At 41.3% G+C, this 21,908-nt stretch overlaps 1 protein-coding gene across 1 annotated transcript in view; it reads right to left on the reverse strand.

Annotated features, from left to right (window-relative positions):
- LOC146796885 (extracellular calcium-sensing receptor-like) overlaps positions 1-21,908 on the reverse strand; it is a 114,921-nt gene that overhangs the window by 31,463 nt on the left and 61,550 nt on the right. Inside the window, exons 3-5 of the mRNA XM_085631418.1 lie at positions 13,978-14,223; positions 12,381-12,675; positions 4,667-5,476 (exon numbers count right to left, since the gene is read on the reverse strand). Coding sequence (XP_085487544.1) covers positions 4,667-5,476; positions 12,381-12,675; positions 13,978-14,223 — 1,351 coding nt within the window. The remainder of the gene's footprint in view (positions 1-4,666; positions 5,477-12,380; positions 12,676-13,977; positions 14,224-21,908) is intronic.

Here is a 21,908-nt window from a genome sequence, read left to right on the forward strand (position 1 = left end):
ACTAAGATCGTTTCATCCATCGTCGATGAGTGAAGTGAGTCTTTTTTCCATGTCCATTAGAATTAACATTACATAATGTGTCCTTTAAGGGCTATTATCATAAATAAATCACATCCTGGTTGCAAGACTAATTTTTAAACATTCGTTAGTTTTAGTATTTCTATTTACGAAAACTTTGTTAGACCTATAGGAACAATATGGCATAGTCCGCTTTCTATGACCATTGGGGATGAATTTAAAGACGACCAAAATGGCACCAGCGTCTACAGAACGCCGAGTTGCCACGCGTCGCTTACAGGATCTCGCTGCTCGAATCAGGTAAAGATTAAACTACAAAGTTGTGTTTTACCGCTTTTTAGCAAATAGCGCTTGAACCGAGTAGACGTACTTTACAGTACAACGCTCAATACGTAGTTAGACACATGCACGATAGCGTACTAGCATTAACTATTAACATCGTTATCTTTCTTTTTAAAAATTTTTTTTTTTTTTATCTCGGGTCTCGGAACCTTTATTGATACTACATTGCTCTACTTGTTAACACAGGACTTATCAAGGTCTGATACCCGTTTCCCAGGGTTGAAGGGGAACCTTACTGACAACAACGACATACTGCTCGATCATAACGTGTCCCAGGCTCACATTTAGAAGTTTAACAAGAAGATTAGCGTGGGCACTGATGATCCGGGGTAAGAAATAAATGGAACAATGACTTGAATTAGCTATGTGAGCATAACTAAACTCCCATCTATATTAGGTTTCTTGCTCGACACTTGTCCCTTTTTCTTTATCAGAACTAATCCAGGAAAAGATGGATATATAATCCTCAACTCCAATTCACTTAGGAGACGTAACCATGATTTGCTAGGTGAGAGGAATATCTATAACGTTTAGTGTTGATCACAGGTTTTTCATTGCACTATCGGTGTCTTGGTGGTGGTAGATTTTTACGCAGTGAGGTTGTTGGTTTTACTTTCCAAATTCTATCATGGTGTGGAAAAGAAATTGTTTTTGTATCTCTGACACGCAGTTTGTTGTTAACCATATCTGGTCATGTGGGATCCTTATTATATCAAGAGGATACATATAAATAGTATTTAGAGTATTCTAGATCCACTCATGACGATGGGCTAATCACATATATTGTACTGTATTTTATAATGTAACCAGGATGATGTCTCTTTGTTTTTAATACGGATAATGCTTTGTTCATATTTTTGGGTTAATCATCATGTGTTTTTCTGTTAAAATCATTTTACTAGAAGGTTGGAGTTGCGTATCCCCTGTCTGTCAGTTCTAAGCTGGACTTGTACAGGGAGAGGGGACACGTAACTAATGACAGAATGATACAAAGGATATTTGCATATATACTCACAATTGCATTGCTGTGTCTAAGGGCATCTCTATGTGTTTAAACATTGTGGTGACTTCCACGGATTATATCTGATCATTGTACAATTACTGTTATATATGTATTTTCCTGCAGCCTTGAAAAAGCCCAGAGGGCGAAACGCGTGTGGGCTGTTGCTGCTCTGCGTTGTTGTTTGATGATTAAAAAATCTGCAACAGGACCTGATTGGCAAACTTCTTTACATACGATTGCGAAAAAGGACATTTTAATAATTGACTATTGCTCACATTGCTCAGGTTTTGACTAAACCTTTGGATCATAGTTATTCTCCTTGGGTGTGCTCAGGTGTATTGTGATTTACTATTTTGAAAATGTTTCTTTTAGAAAGTTGACACTTGTTTGCCTAAAGCTTCTAGTAGCCCTTTCAGAGATAATCCCCAGCTGTTGACTAGCAGGCTGCTGGGAGATGGGCTTTGCTCTTAGGAAACAGAACAAAAGAGCTGGTAGTAGGTGTAACCTCCTCCTGACAGATGGCCTGAGGAAAATGGCCACCAACTCTGGAAGCTTCAAAGGGGCAGCCTTTGTCACAGACAGATGCAACTCACATCTAGGCCTGCCCCTGCCATTGTCTAAGTATCCAGAGTTGTAATATTGCCAGTGACAGGAAAACACTGTGCCAGAAGTGAATTTGGGCAAACATATCCACTGTGGGATTGTTTAGTGCCAAACTCCAGGAAGTGATATATAACTGGGTAGCGCTGCCTATGGGAATTTTACTTATACTGGCCGGGGAGTCTTCCCCACCCACAAGCTAGTGCCAACCCTGAAAGTGGCACCCCAGCTACCTTCCTCAGACAACTGCTGGCCCTGTTAGAAACAGAAGAAGGACTGCACTTGCTGGCCCAAAGGACTGGAACTCAGAAGGCTTCTGTTTTACCTGGGGAGAGAATCCCCAAGGGCTGGACCTGCTCCCACTTGTAACGAAGACAGAAGAGTGGACTTCAAGGGCTAGTTGAGTAGCCTCTTGTTAAGCTCCAGGTGTACAAAAGCTAAAAGAAACCTTCAATAAAGAAGAGTCCATCTGACAAGTTCCAAATGAATTTTCCCTGGGCCCTGCTAGTGGCTTCTGGGAGACTGAATCATAACTCACCAAGCGGTGCCCAAAAGGAACTGGACTCTTGGGTGATTTTGTTAGTGTGTACTCACTCCACCCTCACAATCAGAAAAGCAGACACTTAGAAACCTTTCTGTACTTTTTCACAAAAGAACCAGACAGTACCACAGGACCGCTGCTGACCTTCCACCACTGTTGTTGCTTTCAACTTTCTGGTTTGCCTTGCTGAAAGCAGCTCAACTCCCAGAAAGTTTCTAAGTCCCATTGTGGAGGATTTTACCAAAACCACAAACGAGCAGCATCTTACCTTGGTCGAGCCCTCCGTCAGATTCAGCCAGTAGCCAGCCTCAGCAACAAGAAAATTTCCCCAGAAAAAAACATAAATCAGAAGCTAAACTTTTCACCTGAACCCTGTAGCTGACCCTCAGTCTATTGTTGTTGACCTTATGTTTTGGCCTTGACCCAGTCTAGCATGACCAGATGCCTGTGGTTGGCGCTTTGCGCTTTTTGGTATTAGAAAACACTAGAACTCCTAAAAATTCTATTTCTGGTTCCCTGATCTGATTATTGTTATTTTGGTGTCTATTTATATACCATTAAGATGTATACTACTTTTAGAAATCGGGGTGGATTTTTTATTATGTGTTGTATTCGACTTATTAACTGCTTTGATACTTATAAGTGCTTTAAACTTGTTTTCTTTGAATCACACCTGACGGCTCTTTGCATCAACTGCCCAGGACTGAGCTAAGGTTTACGGTTTAAATTGAAGTAACCTAACTGGACCTGCAGCATAATAGTGAAATTGTTAATTGTTGAGGTCATACAAGCCCCTCAACTAATAATCCACATTCTCACAATCCTTTAAATGAGTATGTACAGATAATACATAATGACTGCCATCTAAGTAAGGAGATTATATGATCCATTAGTAATTTAATAGTAAAAGGGAGAGGAAGTATATTGCATTTATTATATATTTTTTTAATCACTATATTCTTTATATTTAAAAGTGAGGTTGTAATAGAAGGCAGTGTCTGCAAAATGATTGATGATGAAACTGTTGCAAATACAATGCAATTGCAGGAGATATTTATTTTGAAAACAACTGATTGCAATATCAGTTTAGTTAGTATTATTGTATAGTTAATCACCATAATAATAATGTGTAATGACTGAAATACACAGGAAGTAATTACATTTACTTTGTTCATGATGTACATAACAAAATGTTTATTTTGATTATAATGTTGGTCCTAGAGGTATGTCATTGTTCTGTTTGTGTAACAGCAAAGTTTGCACAGCTCCTTGAAGAAGGGAAACCACGAAACGCATTGGGGTATCAAACATTTGCACTGCTTGCACAGATATTGATTAATATCAACTTGAAGCCAATAAATTAATTGCAATAAAAATAAAGAAGACATATTGATGAAATCTGCTTCTGGCATACTTGTGCATACCATCCGATGAAATAAGTGTTTGATATGGGTTAGGAGCTATTCAGTGGAAATAATCCAAACAAATCGAAGTTTGGTTCATTATTAAGCATTAAAGTCAATAGGGTCAATGGTGTGAAAATGTCTGTGTCTTCACCATGGAACATGGATCATTGTATTGAATTTTAAAAGGCCAGTGACTAGAATATGAGCCATCCGGGGCACCAATGTGAGCAAAGTGATGGAAGAAGTGAGCAGGAGTCAAAGTTCCAGGAACCTAAATGAGTATTAAATCAGCCTTCATATCAATGTTTGGGGTCAATGATTCATTCATAAGATTTCATTTGTAGATTATTAGTCAAAAGGATATGAGAACCAAATGAGTTGTGAAAAATACGTTATACCTAGTGAATGAGTCAAATGGTGAGAGGACATACATAACTTCATTTGAAATCTATGCCATCTGTTATGTATGAATGAAAGAGGATATCTTACAAAATATGAAATTTTTGTGATATGGGGTGGAGATTGCCTTAGTAGTTATGAAATCAGTTGTGTAAGACTGCATAACGTTATTGAAATGTGGAGACTGTAGTATCAGAATTTGTCAATTGTATGAATCAGGATTTTGAGATAAATGAGTGATACTTTATTGACATGTAAGACTCCACTGACTTTCTGCTTGGAAGATGTACTACGAACAAGCCAGACATGGTAGATACACAGACAAAAATCATCTGGGAAATATTTCTATGCACTTACCTGCCATGGTTGAAAATTCTGAGGATCTGCACATGAATTGTTAGCGAAAGGCCCTTCCTGTGGTTTGCAGGAAATCAGATCATGCAGTGCTTGGGCTAGCAGATAAATGGCATTATACGCATAATATGGGTGCCTAAAAGATTTCACCTCATATATTGAAGAATCAAGAAGCTCCAAATGTTCTTTTCCAGTGCACAAGCCTTTGCCAGCAGTGATATTCAAACCACCCAGAAGTGTGCAACTGAAGGCATACTCCCAGAAACTCTTTACGTAAATATCACCAGTTCTCTTTGATGGGTGGATATTGTAGAGGAAATCTTTGAGCCCTGGGATTTGCCCACTATATCCGGATAAACCTAGGGTTCCATTCATTGTTTCCCACAGCTCTCGCTTAGACATTACAGTAGTGGAAAACCAACTTCCAATGCCAAGCCACACTTTGTCCGAAATCCCCTGTGCCGTCACCTCCCTCAGGATGGGGATGATATGAGCTGCAAAGGTGTAACATACTATGACCTTTGCTGATGATCTTCGAATTACAGTAATGATGTGGTCCATTGAGGACTGCGTTGGCAAAGTCTCTAAAAATTCAATGCAAATGTCCTTCTGTTCTGCCTCATTCTTCAGCTTCTGAATGCCTTCAAGGCCAAATTCATTGTTGGAGGCCAGAACTCCCACCCAAGTCCAGCCAAAGTGGAGGAGCACCTCCACTAGAGCACTGGGCTGGAAGGAAACACTAGTCACAGTCCGAAGAAAAGAGGGGAACAGATTCTTGTCACTCAGGGTAGCAAGTGAAGCTGCAAAGCTGATCTGTTGAAGTGAAAAACTTGACTCAGCATTTTTATGGATTTTCAAACATGAAGCATTTATCAGAAGCTTTTTCTTTTAATTGTAGATACTCCAGTACTTATGATTCCACAGAACGATATACTATTTATCAAAACTTAATATGATAAAAGGAATGTATGATATGCGAGGAACATAAGTAAAATAAATGAACAAGAAAAGTAATAAACAATAGGGAAAAGGAATGGATTGGTGGAATTAAGCATAAAGATAATAAAATGGTTAATGCTCAGCAATGACTGTTCTATTACTTCCAGTTTGACTGAAGGTGACCGATATGGAGGGGTCAAGAATATAATTGTATTTAAAGATGTCACATAAACAATGTAAGGTAAAACTGAACTTTAGAAAGCTAGAATAGGAAAGGTGGGTAAGGATAAATGTGTGAACTAGAAGCAAGATGGACTAGGAAATGAGGATCAGCACTAAGAATAATCTTCAGAGCATACATGGAGGAAAGAGAAAGGTCCATAAAGAACAAAATGTACTCTGTATCTAATATTGTGCAACACGTATTATGGTTTGCAATCATGGCTTCTATTTCTCGGATTTTTTAAAGAGAGCACTAAATGGTTTAAAATATCATGTTTGTGTGGACTTTTTAACACAATTTTCTGGCATTATCATTTCATCATGAATTTCATTTCATGTCTGGCACAATAACCAGAATCGGTGTTTGAAAAGTAGGGACATTCAGTGAATTACAAAAGAATCTGGGAGCTGGCTTTCACCAGTTCTCAGAGAATAAAAATGTAAGATATTTGATCCTGAAAAAAAGAAAGATCTAGATGCACACACCTATTTCTAAATGTGCTCCTTATTGTTAGAAATTGGGTTACTAAGTTGGAAAATGAGGGGTTTGTATTCTTAACAACTTAATTAACACTACCTTGTAGAATAACAAAAAGGTCTTAAATTAAGTTCTGCTTAATTCCTGCTAACTCTGGCCCAGATGTTTGTGGTACGTTTTATTAGTATCATGCAACAGTGAAGTTAAGAACATAACACAATAATACTCCCCAACCCATTTAGCCAACTCAAGATAAATTTAATTGGCAAAAATACAGAAAAATGATCCAAATCAGATGAGAGGAGCAGGAGATATGAATACTTTAATTTATGTGTCAAAAGCACCAAGAACTGACCAAGCACCAGTCAGAGTTAATGTTCACCTGGATACAAATTTCTGTGTATAAAACTCCAAGAACTGGCCAAGCACCAGTTAGAGTTAATGTTCACCTGCATGCAATTTCAAGGTGGCCTCTTTGAAGTCGGGTTTTACCTTGGAGCTTTATTACTTTCCTGTTTCTCAAAATGTCTCAAGAAAGGCTATACACGATGCTCAAACTAGCATGAGCCCCTCAAAGTAGTATTGGTCATTATTGAGTTCCCATTTACCCCAAAGCAGGACAAAGTAGGATTTCACAGCAACTGAGTTTGCATCTCTATAGAGTTAGAATTAGGGCCAGGTTTAAAATTCGTCAGATGGTCTTTATTCCATTGGTTTGGTAACAGACAATACCTCCATCATTTCAATGATCCTCTTCCCATCAAATTTAGAGTTGTCCACTGGCCCTAAGGACAACTCTCTACATTGTCGGATGGTATGGTCAACCATCAGCAAAGATGGAGTTTGTTTTTGAAAAACAAAAATAATAACCCCCATGCCTTGGGCATTTTCTCCAGGGTGTACGGTTCATGATTGTCTTTTTCCTGTCTCTTACCACCAGGTTTTTCCTGGTGGTAACTAATAGAAGAAAAAAGTGTTTGCACCATACACATTAAATAGGGTAGGTAGTATAAAGGTCTATACCTTTATACTACCTACCCTATTTAATGTGTATGGTGCAAACACTTTTTTCTTCTATTAGTTACCACCAGGAAAAACCTGGTGGCCTTTCTTCTGACCGCACCTACTCAGTTGGGCTGTCAGAGTAAGTATTCCATTGATGTAGCCAATGGGGGCTTATTTGACAGAATACTTATGGTCTAAATGAGAAAAGCCGATTGAGGGTTTGAGGGCAGGGTAAGCCTTTGCATTTGTGATGGAGCAACCTGCTAGCCAAACTCGAAATCAGGCTGTAGTCACTTTGCTTGCACTTGTAGTCCTCCAGCAGGGCAATACTGAACTCTCCACCTGGGCAGTGCTCCAGGAGGCAATGTGCCTTATTTAAGTCTTTTACTTTGCATCAAAATGTTTCAAGTAGGATGAACCTGGAAACCTTTTGTGTCAATGGTGCACCCTCCTTCATGTAACCTCAGCTCCTTCCCCCTGACCTCCAGAGGTACAAATATTTACTCTGACTGAAAAATGTCCTTATGCTGTTCCTCTCCTGCTGCCCTCAGCTCTGTAGGGAAGGCTTGTAGGCCCCATGGGGCATATTTACAAGCCTCTATCACCACCTCAACGTCACTTTTCATCATGTTGTGGTGGCTATAGGGTCTTCGCCATATTTACAAGGCAGGGTAAGCCACTTAAAATGGCTTAATGCTACCTTGTAAATAAGGCACCCTTTTACGCTATACTTAGCATGAAACTGAAGATCAATGGGCACCCACCACAACACCCATAGATTTTGACACTGACCCATATTTACAAGGGTGGTGTAAATATGGGGCAGCGCCCCAATTAGGACCAGGGAAAACCTAATCTTACCCTGGCGCAATGAGGAGAAATGCTTTATTTCTCCTTGTTTTTGCTGTTTTCACGTGTGCTGCATTGTGCAGCACACATGGAAACAGCAAAGCACCATTGATTGTTTATGTGCAGGAAGGTGTTCCTTCCTGCACATAAACAATGATTTTTAAAAAAATGACTTTTTGCAAATTCTGTGTTGGCTGCATTGAGCAGCACACATAGAAGTTACAAAACACCATTTAAAGATTGTTTATGTGCAGGAAGGGAACCCTTCCTGCACATAAACAATCTTTCACAGCAACGCAGACACCCCTGCACTATGGTGCAAGAGTGCCTGAGTTGGTGCCAGGCAGCTAAATGTAGCGCAAGTGCAGAGGGAAATGCAGGGCTGCACCACATTGGTGTAAATATGGTGCAGCCCTGCATTTCAGAAGTGACGAAGCGGGGCGTTATGCCAAGGAGAGTCCGTCACTTCTATTTTAAATATGCCCCTATGTCTCTCTCTCTCTCTCTCTTTCTGTTGGGAGCTCTTTACAAATCCACTCATATTGGTCAGGGCCGGACTGGGAACCTAAACTGACCCTGGCAAAGAGCTTGGCCGGCCCGTGGGTGCTAGCGGAAAGCCTTATGCTGCTTTTGTTGCTAGGGGCAGATATTGCAGCATTGTTGCAAAACTGGTCCCCAGTAACAAAAACGGCCTCCCACGGGTCTAATACCGGCCGCTACCCTGGTGGCTCACCAGGGAAACAACTGGTGCCCACTGCCGCCAGTCCGGCCCTGACAATGGTCACCTACATATTCTTCAGAGCATTTAGTGCTAATTTGTTTTGTGTCCCTTCAGCAGCAACTGGGGCACTTGTTAGATGCCCCTTAGTGAACAGTTCAGTTTAGTCCTTGAGTGTCAGCAGCAGTAAAAGGCCCTACAGATATGTTTCTCTAGCACTCCCGAGAATCATCTTCTTCCGTGATATGTTCTTCTAGGTTCAGAAAAGTTCTGTGGAGGTGATGGTGAGGTTCAATCCTCATCTTGTGCACTAGGCAGTAACTGGAGAATTCCATGCACCCAATCCTGTTGACTTTTCTTCCAAATCCAACTTCCTCTTTGCGGCACTTTCTCAGCCTACTAACACTTTAATTCAAGATGCCCATGATCTTCTTCATCTTACAGCAGCCGGTTTATCTTTAAGGCTCATCCCAACTGAGGAAATCTACCCTCTCTTTGTGCTGAAACCAATTTTCCTTCCTGCTGTGGGCAAAAATGAATGTCCCATAGGGCTCTGGGAATTAATGTTTTCTGTTAACTAGGTCTTCCATTTGAGAATTACACTAAAAAGGATAGACTTTCGTGTCAATCTTTTCTGCTGTCATCTGTTCCTTAACTCTCCCAATTGACTTGCCAATGCTCATTGGTACATTATTTCATAACTTCAGCCTTCCTGCTCCCAAAGGCACCTAGATTGCCCTGGAAGTGCAGTCATTTATGCCTAATCTCAGATTCTAATTAATGTCACTAGAAAGTGGCAGTTAGCCAAACTGGCCAGTTTGCTCTCATAATGCACTAAGTATATTTTTTTAAAGTTAATTTTCTACAACACTCCAATCAGATATTTTAAATAAAAAGTGAAAAAGAACATTAAATGACTTGTCTGCAGTTCTCCTAAAACGAGTTATGAGAATTGATCTTATTCGCAATCAGACGTGTTCATGGGAAAAGGTAGTATAGCCTACACAGTGACAGATTTTTGGCAACATTTCACTGTGGGAATATACTTCCCTTTCGCCATCTTCGATCCAGACATTAGTTTTCTTTGGTTTAGAAATAAGTTAACATTAAATGTTGATCTCATCTTAAAAAGAGAGATAGAATAGATTGGAATTATCCATGCTTTGTCTAAACAAACAGGTGGCAGAACCACTGTTTCCTTAGAGTCCCTTTGATAGTAAACATGTCTCACATTCATATATAAAGCAATCAGCAAAGTGAGCATACAAGATGATGCTAGGGTGTCAAATGTACAAAAGCAGGGTTTCTGCATGCCAAACCACTTTCCTTACCATGTGCTGCTAAAGTGGTTTAATATTGCAGCCCAACCAGAAGATGATGGTGTTTTCTGGAGCTCTACATTTTAGAAATATGTGTATATAAGAGCGCAGCCTACTCACAATAATTAATATCCACACCACATGTTGTTTTTTTGTGAACCGAACATGGTATTGCTGGAAAATTAAGTCCGGCAGATGGATGTGACCTGTTTTATAGATGCGTAAGGACAGAGACCAGGCACTATCGTATTGAATGGCTGTCACAATGTGCGAGATTAAAAACTAATAGTTATAAAGTCCATGACCAAATTTGAGGAGACCTTGGAGAAAAAGATGAATTGCTACACTAAAGTAAAATGTTTCAGTATTTAAGTTAATTTCTGCGTAGGTCTTCATGTGGCCTTTGGAATCTGGGGGCAGATTTATGTTAACTGGCGCATCCCTGCATATCAGCAGGGCTGCGCCAATTATTATGCGCCACAGCTGCGCCACCATGGATGCGCCGCATTTATAATGCGGCGCACCATGGGGCAAAAACGGCACAGATGCGTCACGCATCTGTGCCGTAAAAGTGGCGCATTGCTGGAGTTGCGTCGCAAGCACAACGCAGCTCCAGCAATGTTCTGGGGGGCCCTATCTGTACAATGCTGCGTCAATCCTTACGCCTGCTTCAAGCAGGCGCAGGGTTTTGACGCAGCATGAGCCTAAAAGTGACTGAGTGAAATCTTGTAGATTTCACTCAGCCACTTTTAGGAGGCGTTCCTGCGCTGGAACGCCCACCCCTGCCCTGGAACGCCTACATGTGGCACAGGGCTTTACAACGTGACGCATCTCCTAGATGCGTCACGTTGTAAATACCCCGCACCATGGCACAGGATTTGCGCCGCTGCTGCATCACAAAAGTGACGCAACGGCGGCGCAAAAGTGGCGCAAGTGCTACTTAAATCTGCCCCCTGGCATATATTATGGTAAGACACCCAGCGGGACATGATTGTAAAAGAATGTAAATGTTAAGGCTCTGTTGCATTCACTAAGCTTTCCTAATGGGATCTGCAGTTGCTATGACTTCAAAGAGGAAATATTAAAAAATCAGCTGGAAATGAGTTGCTTCCTGCCTGCATCGTGTGTTGGAGTCGTTATTATACGCTCCTCCTGTCATATGTGCACGTGTCCTTAATTCTCCAATGCGTTGCAAATGCTTTTCTATTTCTAAAAGTTGCTCTTTACCACTCCTCTCACAGCTTCAAGATATGCCCTTCCTGCTCATCTAGAAGCCTCAGCCACAGTCCTTATTTTTCTCAGGGGCAATTACTAACACGCGTCATCTCTTCACGTATCTCTGGCATCTCTTCATAGTCTTTAACCCAAACTATTAGTTTTCTTGGAAGTTTAAACTATCTAAAGTTTGTTGATTTCACTCATTTTCCTACTCACTTTTCACAGCCGGTTTCCTTTCTTCTAGATAGCTGCTTACATCATCCTCTGTTTTCTTTCTTTGTAAGCTCAAAACATTGGGGGGTCATTACTGCTGGCCCATAATTCATTGGTGTGGCTGTTCATGAGTGTTACTGTCTCAGTGGGAATTTCAAGATCGGCTAGAAAAACCTGACTGACTATAACACCGAGTAGAAAGATAAATAAAACCGATTAGCTAGATAGACCTAAGTACATATCACGATGGAGAGCCCCACCACACTCGGGGTGCTACAAGAGGTTCCTGCACCTATCGCTGCAGAACACCTGCTACGTATCTTCTCCGTGTGTTTTCTGTAACTTTTCAGATTTTCCTTTCTGGGTACAAACACTTAAGTTAATAACGAATCCCCAAATGTTTTTTTCAGATTTTTCTTTTTTTAGCCTTTGTTAATTTTCTTTTATTTTATGTTAAAGTCTCCCAGTAAAGTACATGATGAGAAACACGATTTCTATCATAGTCACCTTTTAAGAATAATTGTGTGACACACAAAGACAAATGAAAAGGTCATCAGTGTAGATGGCACGACATTACAATAACTTCTTTTCGCAATCAGGGTTATACGTGAAAAGCTGTTCACAACTGGCATATTGTGTTCTTTTCATTTGACTAAATCCGTGCGAGCCCTGGAAGAGAAGAGGCTGTATAGTTAACTCATGTGTAAGGTTTGACACTAAACTAGGGATTTACAAATTGAAAAGCCTGTGTTTTACCTGGGGGAACCTGCTGACCCCAAGGATTCTGGCCATGGCCAGAGCTCCTGCTGAGACTGTGTCCCCAATGAAGGCAGCCAGAGTGTGCCTCGACGCCTGACAGCTGTAGTTGGGCACAGTTGTATTCTTGCCCGTCTGCATCCAAAGGGTGCCTTTAAGAGCTCTTGCATCCGAGAAGCAGGAATCATACACCTGGAACCCTAGGGTGGTGTTGGGTAAGATGTCAGGGCTGTGGTTGATTTCTTCAGTGGCGAAGACCATGGCCAAAACGCTGGCATAGAACTCACTTGAGAATCTAGAAACACAAGAGAAACACGTCCAGGGACAATATGTGGGGGAAACGGATGCTGCGGTCTTTAGCGCGCTAAATGCAGTCTACATTTGTACACAAGTTGGTAAGCTTTATCTCACTGGCATGGTTGGCTTTTATAATCAAAATACAATTTAGCTTCCATTGAACCCCAATGAGTTGATACCAACCTTCCACGAACAGTGAGAGCTTGATTTTCCATGCCTAAGACAAGCTTAGAAATACCTTGAACCAGGAATGACAGACTTTAGAAGCCTACAGAAGTTTCTGATCAGCCCTCTTCATGCATTGGTTTGCTGTAGTGCCATTTACATTTTGCTCCCACCCATCACTACGTGCAGCTAAAACTGGGAGTAGTGGGCGTAGTGGGGCCACGTGGAGGTCCACGGAGTGGTCAAGAAACTCCGTAGAACTCCGCTCCGCCACCCACCTCCACCCCCTTATATTAACAAGTAATTCTACATTACTTAAAAGTACTTGTTAAAATAGGGGTGGTGGAGGCGGGGGCTGGCCAAATCTACTCCGCTGTGGAGCGTGCGGAGATTTGCCTTCTTTGCGTTGTAACGTGGAGGAGGCAAATTTCCGCACACTCCATGGGCGGAGAGGAGGTCTCCGCCCGGGCTTATCCGGTGCAGCATGGATAATGGGTCAGCTTACGTCAGCAATCGGTTCCCTTTCTGTGTTATTGATGGCATTCTGATGAACCACGATGCCATCATTGGCACATTACATAGTGCACTTCAAAGACAGGGTTCCTGGGACAATTTTGTTTTCAAATCTTTGTCACAACTATTTTTTGTTATTTTGCAAAGACATGGTGGCTTCCTACACACTACAAGGTCACATGATTGTTTTGACATCCCTGTATCAGACGCATACTTCATTGCATAATGTTGCCCAACACTATTGCAAACCGCCGCGCATGTCTGTGATCTAAATCTGCAGTGGGGTCAATTCTCTGGCAACAGGACCCAAGAACAGAAGAATTACATTCAGTAGTCTTTCTCTCATGCAGAATCACCCCATGCCAGAGGAATGCTATTACTGCTGACTTGACATTATTGGCGTTCACCACCTGGAGACGTTACCTGCAAGGAACACGCCAGGAAACAATGGTTTATGCTAATCAAGGGAATATGCCATATTTAAGGTCTGCTAACATTACATAAGTATTCGAAAAATGGTAAACTTTACAGGAAATATTTAAATTTGGCGACTTGGAATTTTTGCCCTGGTGCAATATTAGATCCAGCCTCAAACACATGACATGAAAGGTGGTCTCCTTACTTTGTGCACTGCAGGGGCCCTGGCGGCTCAGTGAACAGCAAAGCATTGGCAGGGAACACGGTCTCCACGTTAACGGACACGAGTCCTCCAAAGACCACATCTGCCTCCCTGGAGAAGGTCTCAAGGCTGGTCGATGTGAGGTCACACGCTCTGGTGGGGGCTGTCACTGCCTGCACAGCAGAAGTGTCCACAAAGATGTGCAGCAGCAGGAGCACTCGCTTGAAGGACATCTTCAGCTTCCAACTTCTGCAAATAAATAAGGAAGAAGGCAGAGTTTTAATACACCATCTTCATGGGGCTACTTTTAGCCCCAGTGCCAGTGGCGACAGCCTGTTGCTGCAATTGCAGATACTTTTAATCAATCATCTTCAAGGAAATTTCCATTTTTTATTCATCTTGTTTTTCCGCTTCTAATTAGACTCAGTTTTACAATATCCCATGCAAGGAAATGCAATTTTCACTTTTTCTTATGTTCTTGTGGGCCATCCGAACCTCTTCTATGAACACGAATGAAGCAATATTCGTCAAAAGCAGTTTATTAAGACCCAATGCATTTCGGGCCCCTCGGGGCCCTTCGTCAGGGGTAACTGTGAATGAACAATGAAAATTTATTTTCAAAATTGGATCTACCATCACGATATATATTATTAAACTTCTTGCATTAACACACTTAGTTTCTCCATAAATTTAAAAAACAAAAACGTTTAGTGACTGTCAATAAATACCCCACAATCCTTCAATCTCCCTATCTTTTCAACTGTTTGTTGGTTTACATACATTTCCTTTCAGAACTTGCTTTTAGTTACAATTTCTTTTAACAGCTCGTACTTCACTTCCACGTCGGTCTTTACTCAAGTAAGTTCCCATATCTACATCATTATTTCCCTCGTTCAAGTTTCTCACTGCTTTCCTCCCCCTTACCAGAGTACCGTCCATAACTCTCTCCCTCCTTCGTCCCTCTCCACCCCTCTCACTGCACCAACGTTCTCTTTCACGTACTTGCTGTGATACAAGCTTCCTCTCCTCCCGTTAGCCAAAGGTGTTACCCTCTCTAATTATCTCCACCCTTTTAAACTAACCGCGTTCATTCTAATCGCTCCTCTTTCTGTCACGTGGTTATAAAAACAACAATCCTTTCTTGGGCACTATATTTCCCACAATGCATGTTAAACGTTGGTTTAAACAATGAAGCTTTTCCAATGTATACACTCTTGTTACATGTCCCTTATTACAATATTCCGATGAATCCAATATTTTCGCTAGTCATTTCAGTATACTTCTGACTTCTGTTCCAAAAATAATAAAGTTGCTCGACAAACAATGTTATTCCGCCTTGCATGGAAAAACAGCGTCTTTTACACGACTCTCCGTTGTTGAAACTCCATTAGATTGACGTGGGTGCCAACCCGGTAGGGCAAACATTTTGTAACATCAATATGAAGGGTGGGAAATATAGTGCCCAAGAAAGGATTGTTGTTTTTATAACCACGAGACAGAAAGAGGAGCGATTAGAATGAACGCGGTTAGTTTAAAAGGGTGGAGATAATTAGAGAGGGTAACACCTTTGGCTAACGGGAGGAGAGGAAGCTTGTATCACAGCAGGTACGTGAAAGAGAACGTTGGTGCAGTGAGAGGGGTGGAGAGGGACGAAGGAGGGAGAGAGTTATGGACGGTACTCGGGTAAGGGGGAGGAAAGCAGTGAGAAACTTGAACGAGGGAAATAATGATGTAGATATGGGAACTTACTTGAGTAAAGACCGACGTGGAAGTGAAGTACGAGCTGTTAAAAGAAATTGTAACTAAAAGCAAGTTCTGAAAGGAAATGTATGTAAACCAACAAACAGTTGAAAAGATAGGGAGATTGAAGGATTGTGGGGTATTTATTGACAGTCACTAAACGTTTTTGTTTTTTAAATTTATGGAGAAACTAAGTGTGTTAATGCAAGAAGTTTAATAATATATATCGTGATGGTAGATCAAATTTTGAAAATAAGTTTTCATTGTTCATTCACAGCTACCCCTGACGAAGGGCCCCGAGGGGCCCGAAATGCATTGGGTCTTAATAAACTGCTTTTGACGAATATTGCTTCATTCGTGTTCATTGAAGAGGTTCGGATGGCCCACAAGAACATAAGAAAAAGTGAAAATTCCATTTCCTTGCATGGGATATTGTAAAACTGAGTCTAATTAGAAGCAGAAAAACAAGATGAATAAAAAATGGAAATTTCCTTGAAGATGATTGATTAAAAGTATCTGCAATTGCAGCAACAGGCTGTCGCCACTGGCACTGGGGCTAAAAGTAGCCCCATGAAGATGGTGTCAAGTTTAATAACGTGCCGTTTGGGCTTGGCACGTCACCAGTGAGCACGCCAAAAGAAGAATCGTGTGGCATAGAAGTGAGTTAAAAATGTAAGAACTCGGAGTGCAACCCTTCATATTGATGTTACAAAGAGTTTTAATACAGACCACATACATGATGGGAGCTAGCTTTCTCCTTAGGGTTTGCATACAGAAAAGCAATTTGGACTGTAGAACATAACAGGACAATATATCCATCTAGCATGAATGACTGAAATAAGTTGTGATTAAAAGGAGAAAAAGAGTGGGAGAAACGAGGGACAAAGAGAAGCAGAGAGAGAGAGAGAGAGAGATGTATAGCAGAGAACAAAAGGGGGTTAAAGAAAAGGAGAGGTAGGGAAACAGAGAGGTAGGAGAGAAACATGGGACGAGAAAGCAAGAGAGAAAGCGATCCTTCGCAAATGCAGGCTGGGAGTCAGCATGCAAAAACAGTAGTAGCGGCCATATGTACAATGAAGTGGCAGAGAGAGTCGTTAGCCTTCCTGGCTTACGCCTCTCTCCGCCACTACTGAAATGCAATGCTGCACCATATTTACAAGAATGTGGTGCAGGCTTGCATTTCCCCCTGCGATGGCGCTAAGTTTAGCAACTTACGGCCACAGCAGGCACCCTTGCACCAGAGGGCAAAGGTGTCTTCAAGCATGGGAGGATTGTTTATGTGCAGGAAGGTGCCCCTTCCTGCACATAAACAATCCTAAAATGCCATTCTGTCTGCTTCACGCAGCACACATGAAAGTGACAACATTTAATTTTTTTTTAAAGATTGTTTACGTACAGGAAGGGAGACCTTCCTGTACATAAACAATGCATGGCAATTTGCTTTTTCCATGTGTGCTGCACAAGGCAGCAAACATGGAAGAAGCAAAAATGAGGAGAAATAATGCATTGCTCCTCGTTTTTCCAACTTAAGACCAGGATTTACCTGGTCTTAATTTTGGCGCTGCCTCCTATATACGCCACCTTTGTACATGGGGGCAGAGTCTAAATGAATGGGTGTTGCAGTGGAACTCCCACCCCAACACACACTGCCCACCCCTTTCACGCTAACATAGCGTGAAACGGTGCCTTATGTACAAGGCAGCGTTAAGCCACGTTAAGTGGCTTAATGCTGCCTAGTAAATACGGTGCAGCCCCTATCACCTCCACAACGTTGTTAATAGTGACGCTGTGGTCGTGATAGGGGCTTGTACATATGTCCCTGTGTGTCACCTCATGCGAGACTCAGAGGCTGAAATAAAAGACTTTAAACAAGGAATATTGGACCTGTGAAGAAACCCATTGTATGTGATATTCCGCCAGTTCTATGCTATGGAAGGGGAGGACCTGATATTGAATTTGGAAGTTTGTCTTGAACAGGAAAATACCCTTTTATGAGTGTAAAACCACTTTTGGAAGACGAAGGCTCATTTTGCACTGTAGATGGATTTACTCGCATAGAGATGTTGCTTGGAAGAAATCTGCTCGAGGATGGGGGGGATTCCTGGGCTGCAATAACATGTACACCTTTGCACAGCCACAAACCTAGATATTTATGCACAATAGCAAAGTGCTCTCTGACCCCTTGAATGGGTTGGTGTGTTTGAGCAGCCAACATTGGTGGAACATGAACACCCCAAGGAGATCAGAGCACACACCCACCGGTGGAAGTGACGTCAGAAGGGCAAAAAGGAACCATCATAGAAGCAAAGGAAGAGCTATCGGTGCATGTGCGTCAGATTAGCGGATTTTCTATTCTCAGACACAGACATGTGTGCCTTGTCATGAAAAAATGTAATTAACAGACTATTTCCAGAAATGTGCCTGCAAACCTGAGACTGAATTGTGTCCTTGACGTGAGGCTGTCACAAGTTTCCTGGAGGACTTTGGGAAACCTTGGTGAACACCTCAAAGCAGTGTGCAAGGTTAGAGACCTGAGGATTAGGACCTTCTTTAAGATTCACAGCCCTGGTGTGTTCATTTCTTAATGAAGTCTGCTACCAGGGATCAGCGTACGTGGTCTGCTCTAGAAAGAAAATAATGCTTGTTCTAAAGCTGCCGTAGCTAGCATTTCCTGAACTTTATGCAAATGTGCAAAAGTTTTACAGCTGACTGGCTGTAAAAGCTTTGCACATTTTCCTAAACTTCAGTAATGGGATGCAGGAGCCAAGCAACTGTTTTCTCCACTTGTATCTAAACAAATGTTCTTAGGAATAATGTTTCTTGTTTAAAGGGGCGAGGATCGCTTTAAAAAGTCCAAAATTGATAAGGAACATGTTAAATTCTTTAGGGAACATACTACAAACATACTGCAAAGTTCACATTTTTTCTTCTAAGTAATCCCACGAGAATACGCATTGAATTATTAGATCTAGTCTATTTATACTATATTCATCTGCCTTAAATGATTCAATATAGCCAGCCTGAATCAGAGCTATAGTATGTACCAGGAAGTCATCCCCATTCCTGGCTGGCTTCCCTTAGCCTTTCACGGTTACTCCCCATGGTCCCAGAGACCAGCTGCTGGGCTTCAAAGCAAAACACCCAATGGACTCTGGAAAAGGGAGGGAAGTCTTGACTGCAGTCTCTCTGACACCTGCCCATGTTAATAACACACACGACGCCATGTTGGTTTGGGTAGAGGAGCCCACAGCAGAACAGGGGACCCAACCCCAGAATGGGAAGAAGCACAGATGGGAGTTAGAAGGTACTGCATTTGCTTTAATCCTTGTGGGAGTCATGGGCCAGCCCTGCAAACTGTTTAGGGAAAGGGGAAGGTCAACAGAAGGAAACAAGTAAAACACTTTTCTATAAGGCATATGCTTGATCAGGGAATCAGTGACTTTGCAAAACCCTTGGGTGGAGTCCCTTCTTTCCCCCTGTCAGCAAAGAGCTGTCGGGAAGGTGTTGCTGCTTGAAGTCTTCCCATCTACCTCTCAGACACCAGTGCACAGATTTTCTCTCCAGCTCTGGTGTCCATCTGTGGAAAATGACCAACATTTGTTGTGCTTTGTTATCAGCTACAAAGAAGGAAAGCTATATATAAAAATGCAGGAGTGGGTAGTCTAACAGAGGAGGTTAGAAATTGTGGGATGCTCTAATTTTATCTGTAGAATTGAGTGTGAAAGCTCTTGTGTTAATTTGAGAACTGTGGAATGTCCTCCTGTCTGGAGGAGAGTTTACATACACCCAGTGTACTTATTTTTTTTACTTTATTTTATTTCAAAAGTTTTATAGAGCGCGAACAAGATCCTTGCGGGTATCAGAGCGCTTAACAGTCAATAGAGTTTGTATACATAAATCAAAGGCACATTGTAACATCAATACAGAAAAACATGTTGCAAAAGCAAAGTGATCAGGTACAACGGGACTCTATCCCCTTGCATCAGGGAAAAGTAAGATGGAATGTCCAAAACTTAGCTGGACCCTTGTCCTAGCCCGGGTAATGGGAACAATAAAGAAGATCACAACCCGTCTTTGGCCCGTACTCAAGTGAATTTGGCCATGAGAATTGATTTGACTTCCTTTTTGAAGGAGGCAATAGAGGGGTTAAGTCTGGTTTCAGGTGGTAAGGCATTCCAAATTCTTGAGTATAAAACATAGACACATGCAAATGGAACTACAGTGCGAGGTGCATATTTACAAGGAGGAAAGGTATCTAGTATTGAGTCTGTTTCTGATGACATTTGACCATGCAGTGACTTTAGGGTTATTGCAAGACACATGTGACCCTCCTCATAACACTGCCTTGTGGTGTCAAGATTCGCCCTTTCACTGACAATGCCAATACACAATATTAAGGGTTTCAGATAAAACAAATCTTGTAAATTGGCGCAGAATCCCTAAAAATAGAAAAGGTCAAGTAAACTCATATTTAACAAAGCAGTACCAAGGCTGTTAATAACACTATTTTTATGTTTCTGTGACTTTTTGTTGTGCATTATATTTGTAGGCAGGAAGTTATTCACTAAAAGTGAGATCCCATGTAGTTCATCAGGGACATGTTTCCTGGCTTGATGCCCATCACAAGAGGCCAATATGGCATTTGCAATAATATACTCAAAAATGATTCCCATGAATGCTGCTTCACATGAAACTGGAATATTAGAAGCAGCTCAGTTGCAAATGAGAAGTTGTTGAAACTGCTGTTGATTATTTTTAAAATAAAAGTCAGGAGCAATAGATGCAGTTTGTCTCATTACTGGAAGGGTTCGGGACAACAAGCCACAGGGCTGCCATTTTCAGACCAAAGAGAATTTTGCTTCAGAGACATTTTTTACAAAGAGTTTGCATCAATGGTATTCTTCAAAACCATTAGTAGATATTACACTAATAAAAATTCAAATGCGATCACTAGGAAAATGTATCGTTTCAGAGAATCAAAAAACATTATGTAAGGATTTTTCCAGGATTAATAATTGTTGTTCATGAAAATTATAATGGAGGGGCTGCAAAAAGTTTAAAAAAAAGCATCACACAATGTTATTACTGCGTTTCAACTTCACACTAAGGTCCATAGAATAATTGATAGTTCTCTGTAGGTTACACTGGATTACGTATGGATTGGGAAAGGAGTATTGTCTGAGAGAGAATGAGTAATGTAACTTCAATCTATAAGTGGTTCAGCATGGGAGGCAGGATTGGACACATCGCCCCACTGTTTGCGTGATGTGTACATAGTACAGAGGGTGTCATGTAAATCTCACCACCCAATTCTGAAAATGACCAAATTGCGAACTTTCGACATGGACCCCTTTTGGCTATGGTAGCCCAGATGACAAGAGGGTTTTAATAGCATTCACAAAAAACCATTAAAAATATATGCTGATAGACGCAATCAACATTGGTAGGACTTACCTACTTCTATTGCCAAACTGGAGAAGCGACAAAGGAAGAAGCCATGGAAGATATACATGAAAATATGCACATATGTAAAGTAGACATTCATGTGGGCAAACTCTGTCAGCTAGAAAGAAGGAAGTTCCCCTAAATTGGTGGCTGAGAAGCACTGTTGGTGCACCTAGAAGCACACCAGGGCCTGCAGTGAGTATGGAAGCAAGAGCGAAATGTCTGAAAGCGGAAGGCAAAGTTGACACTCTACGGTGCGCATTCATGAAAATGAACCGATACATTTGAGATTATTGGGGATATAAACCCCTCCATGAAAATACAGAATTCGACTAAAAGAACAACCAATTGGATAGAACTGACAAATCACTTGACTCGTCAATGGTGCATTGGGGTGAATCTCGATAGAAAAGGGAAATGTTATTTGAGCCCTGCCAGGCCAGGATCATGGAACCGACACTTAATTGTCCCTATTTGTGAGAAGGAAAAACACAATTGTGTGTATGCAATGGGTGAGGTAGAGGACTGGTGCACATATTATGTGGATTAAGAGATAAGAATTAAAGCCACTGTAGATGAAAGCATAAATAGGGTAATTATTCTGTAGAAAATTGCATAAATGCTACACTTTTAATGATTTCGCCCACAAAAGAAAATATTGAATGCATTTGTCACAAATTATGATGAAACCTCATCAAATCTTAATGCACTGTTTTTTATTTACTATGAATGTTACGACCCATGAAAAA

This window comes from Triturus cristatus, chromosome 10, assembly GCF_964204655.1.
Source record: "Triturus cristatus chromosome 10, aTriCri1.1, whole genome shotgun sequence".
Taxonomy (NCBI): Eukaryota; Metazoa; Chordata; class Amphibia; order Caudata; family Salamandridae; genus Triturus; species Triturus cristatus.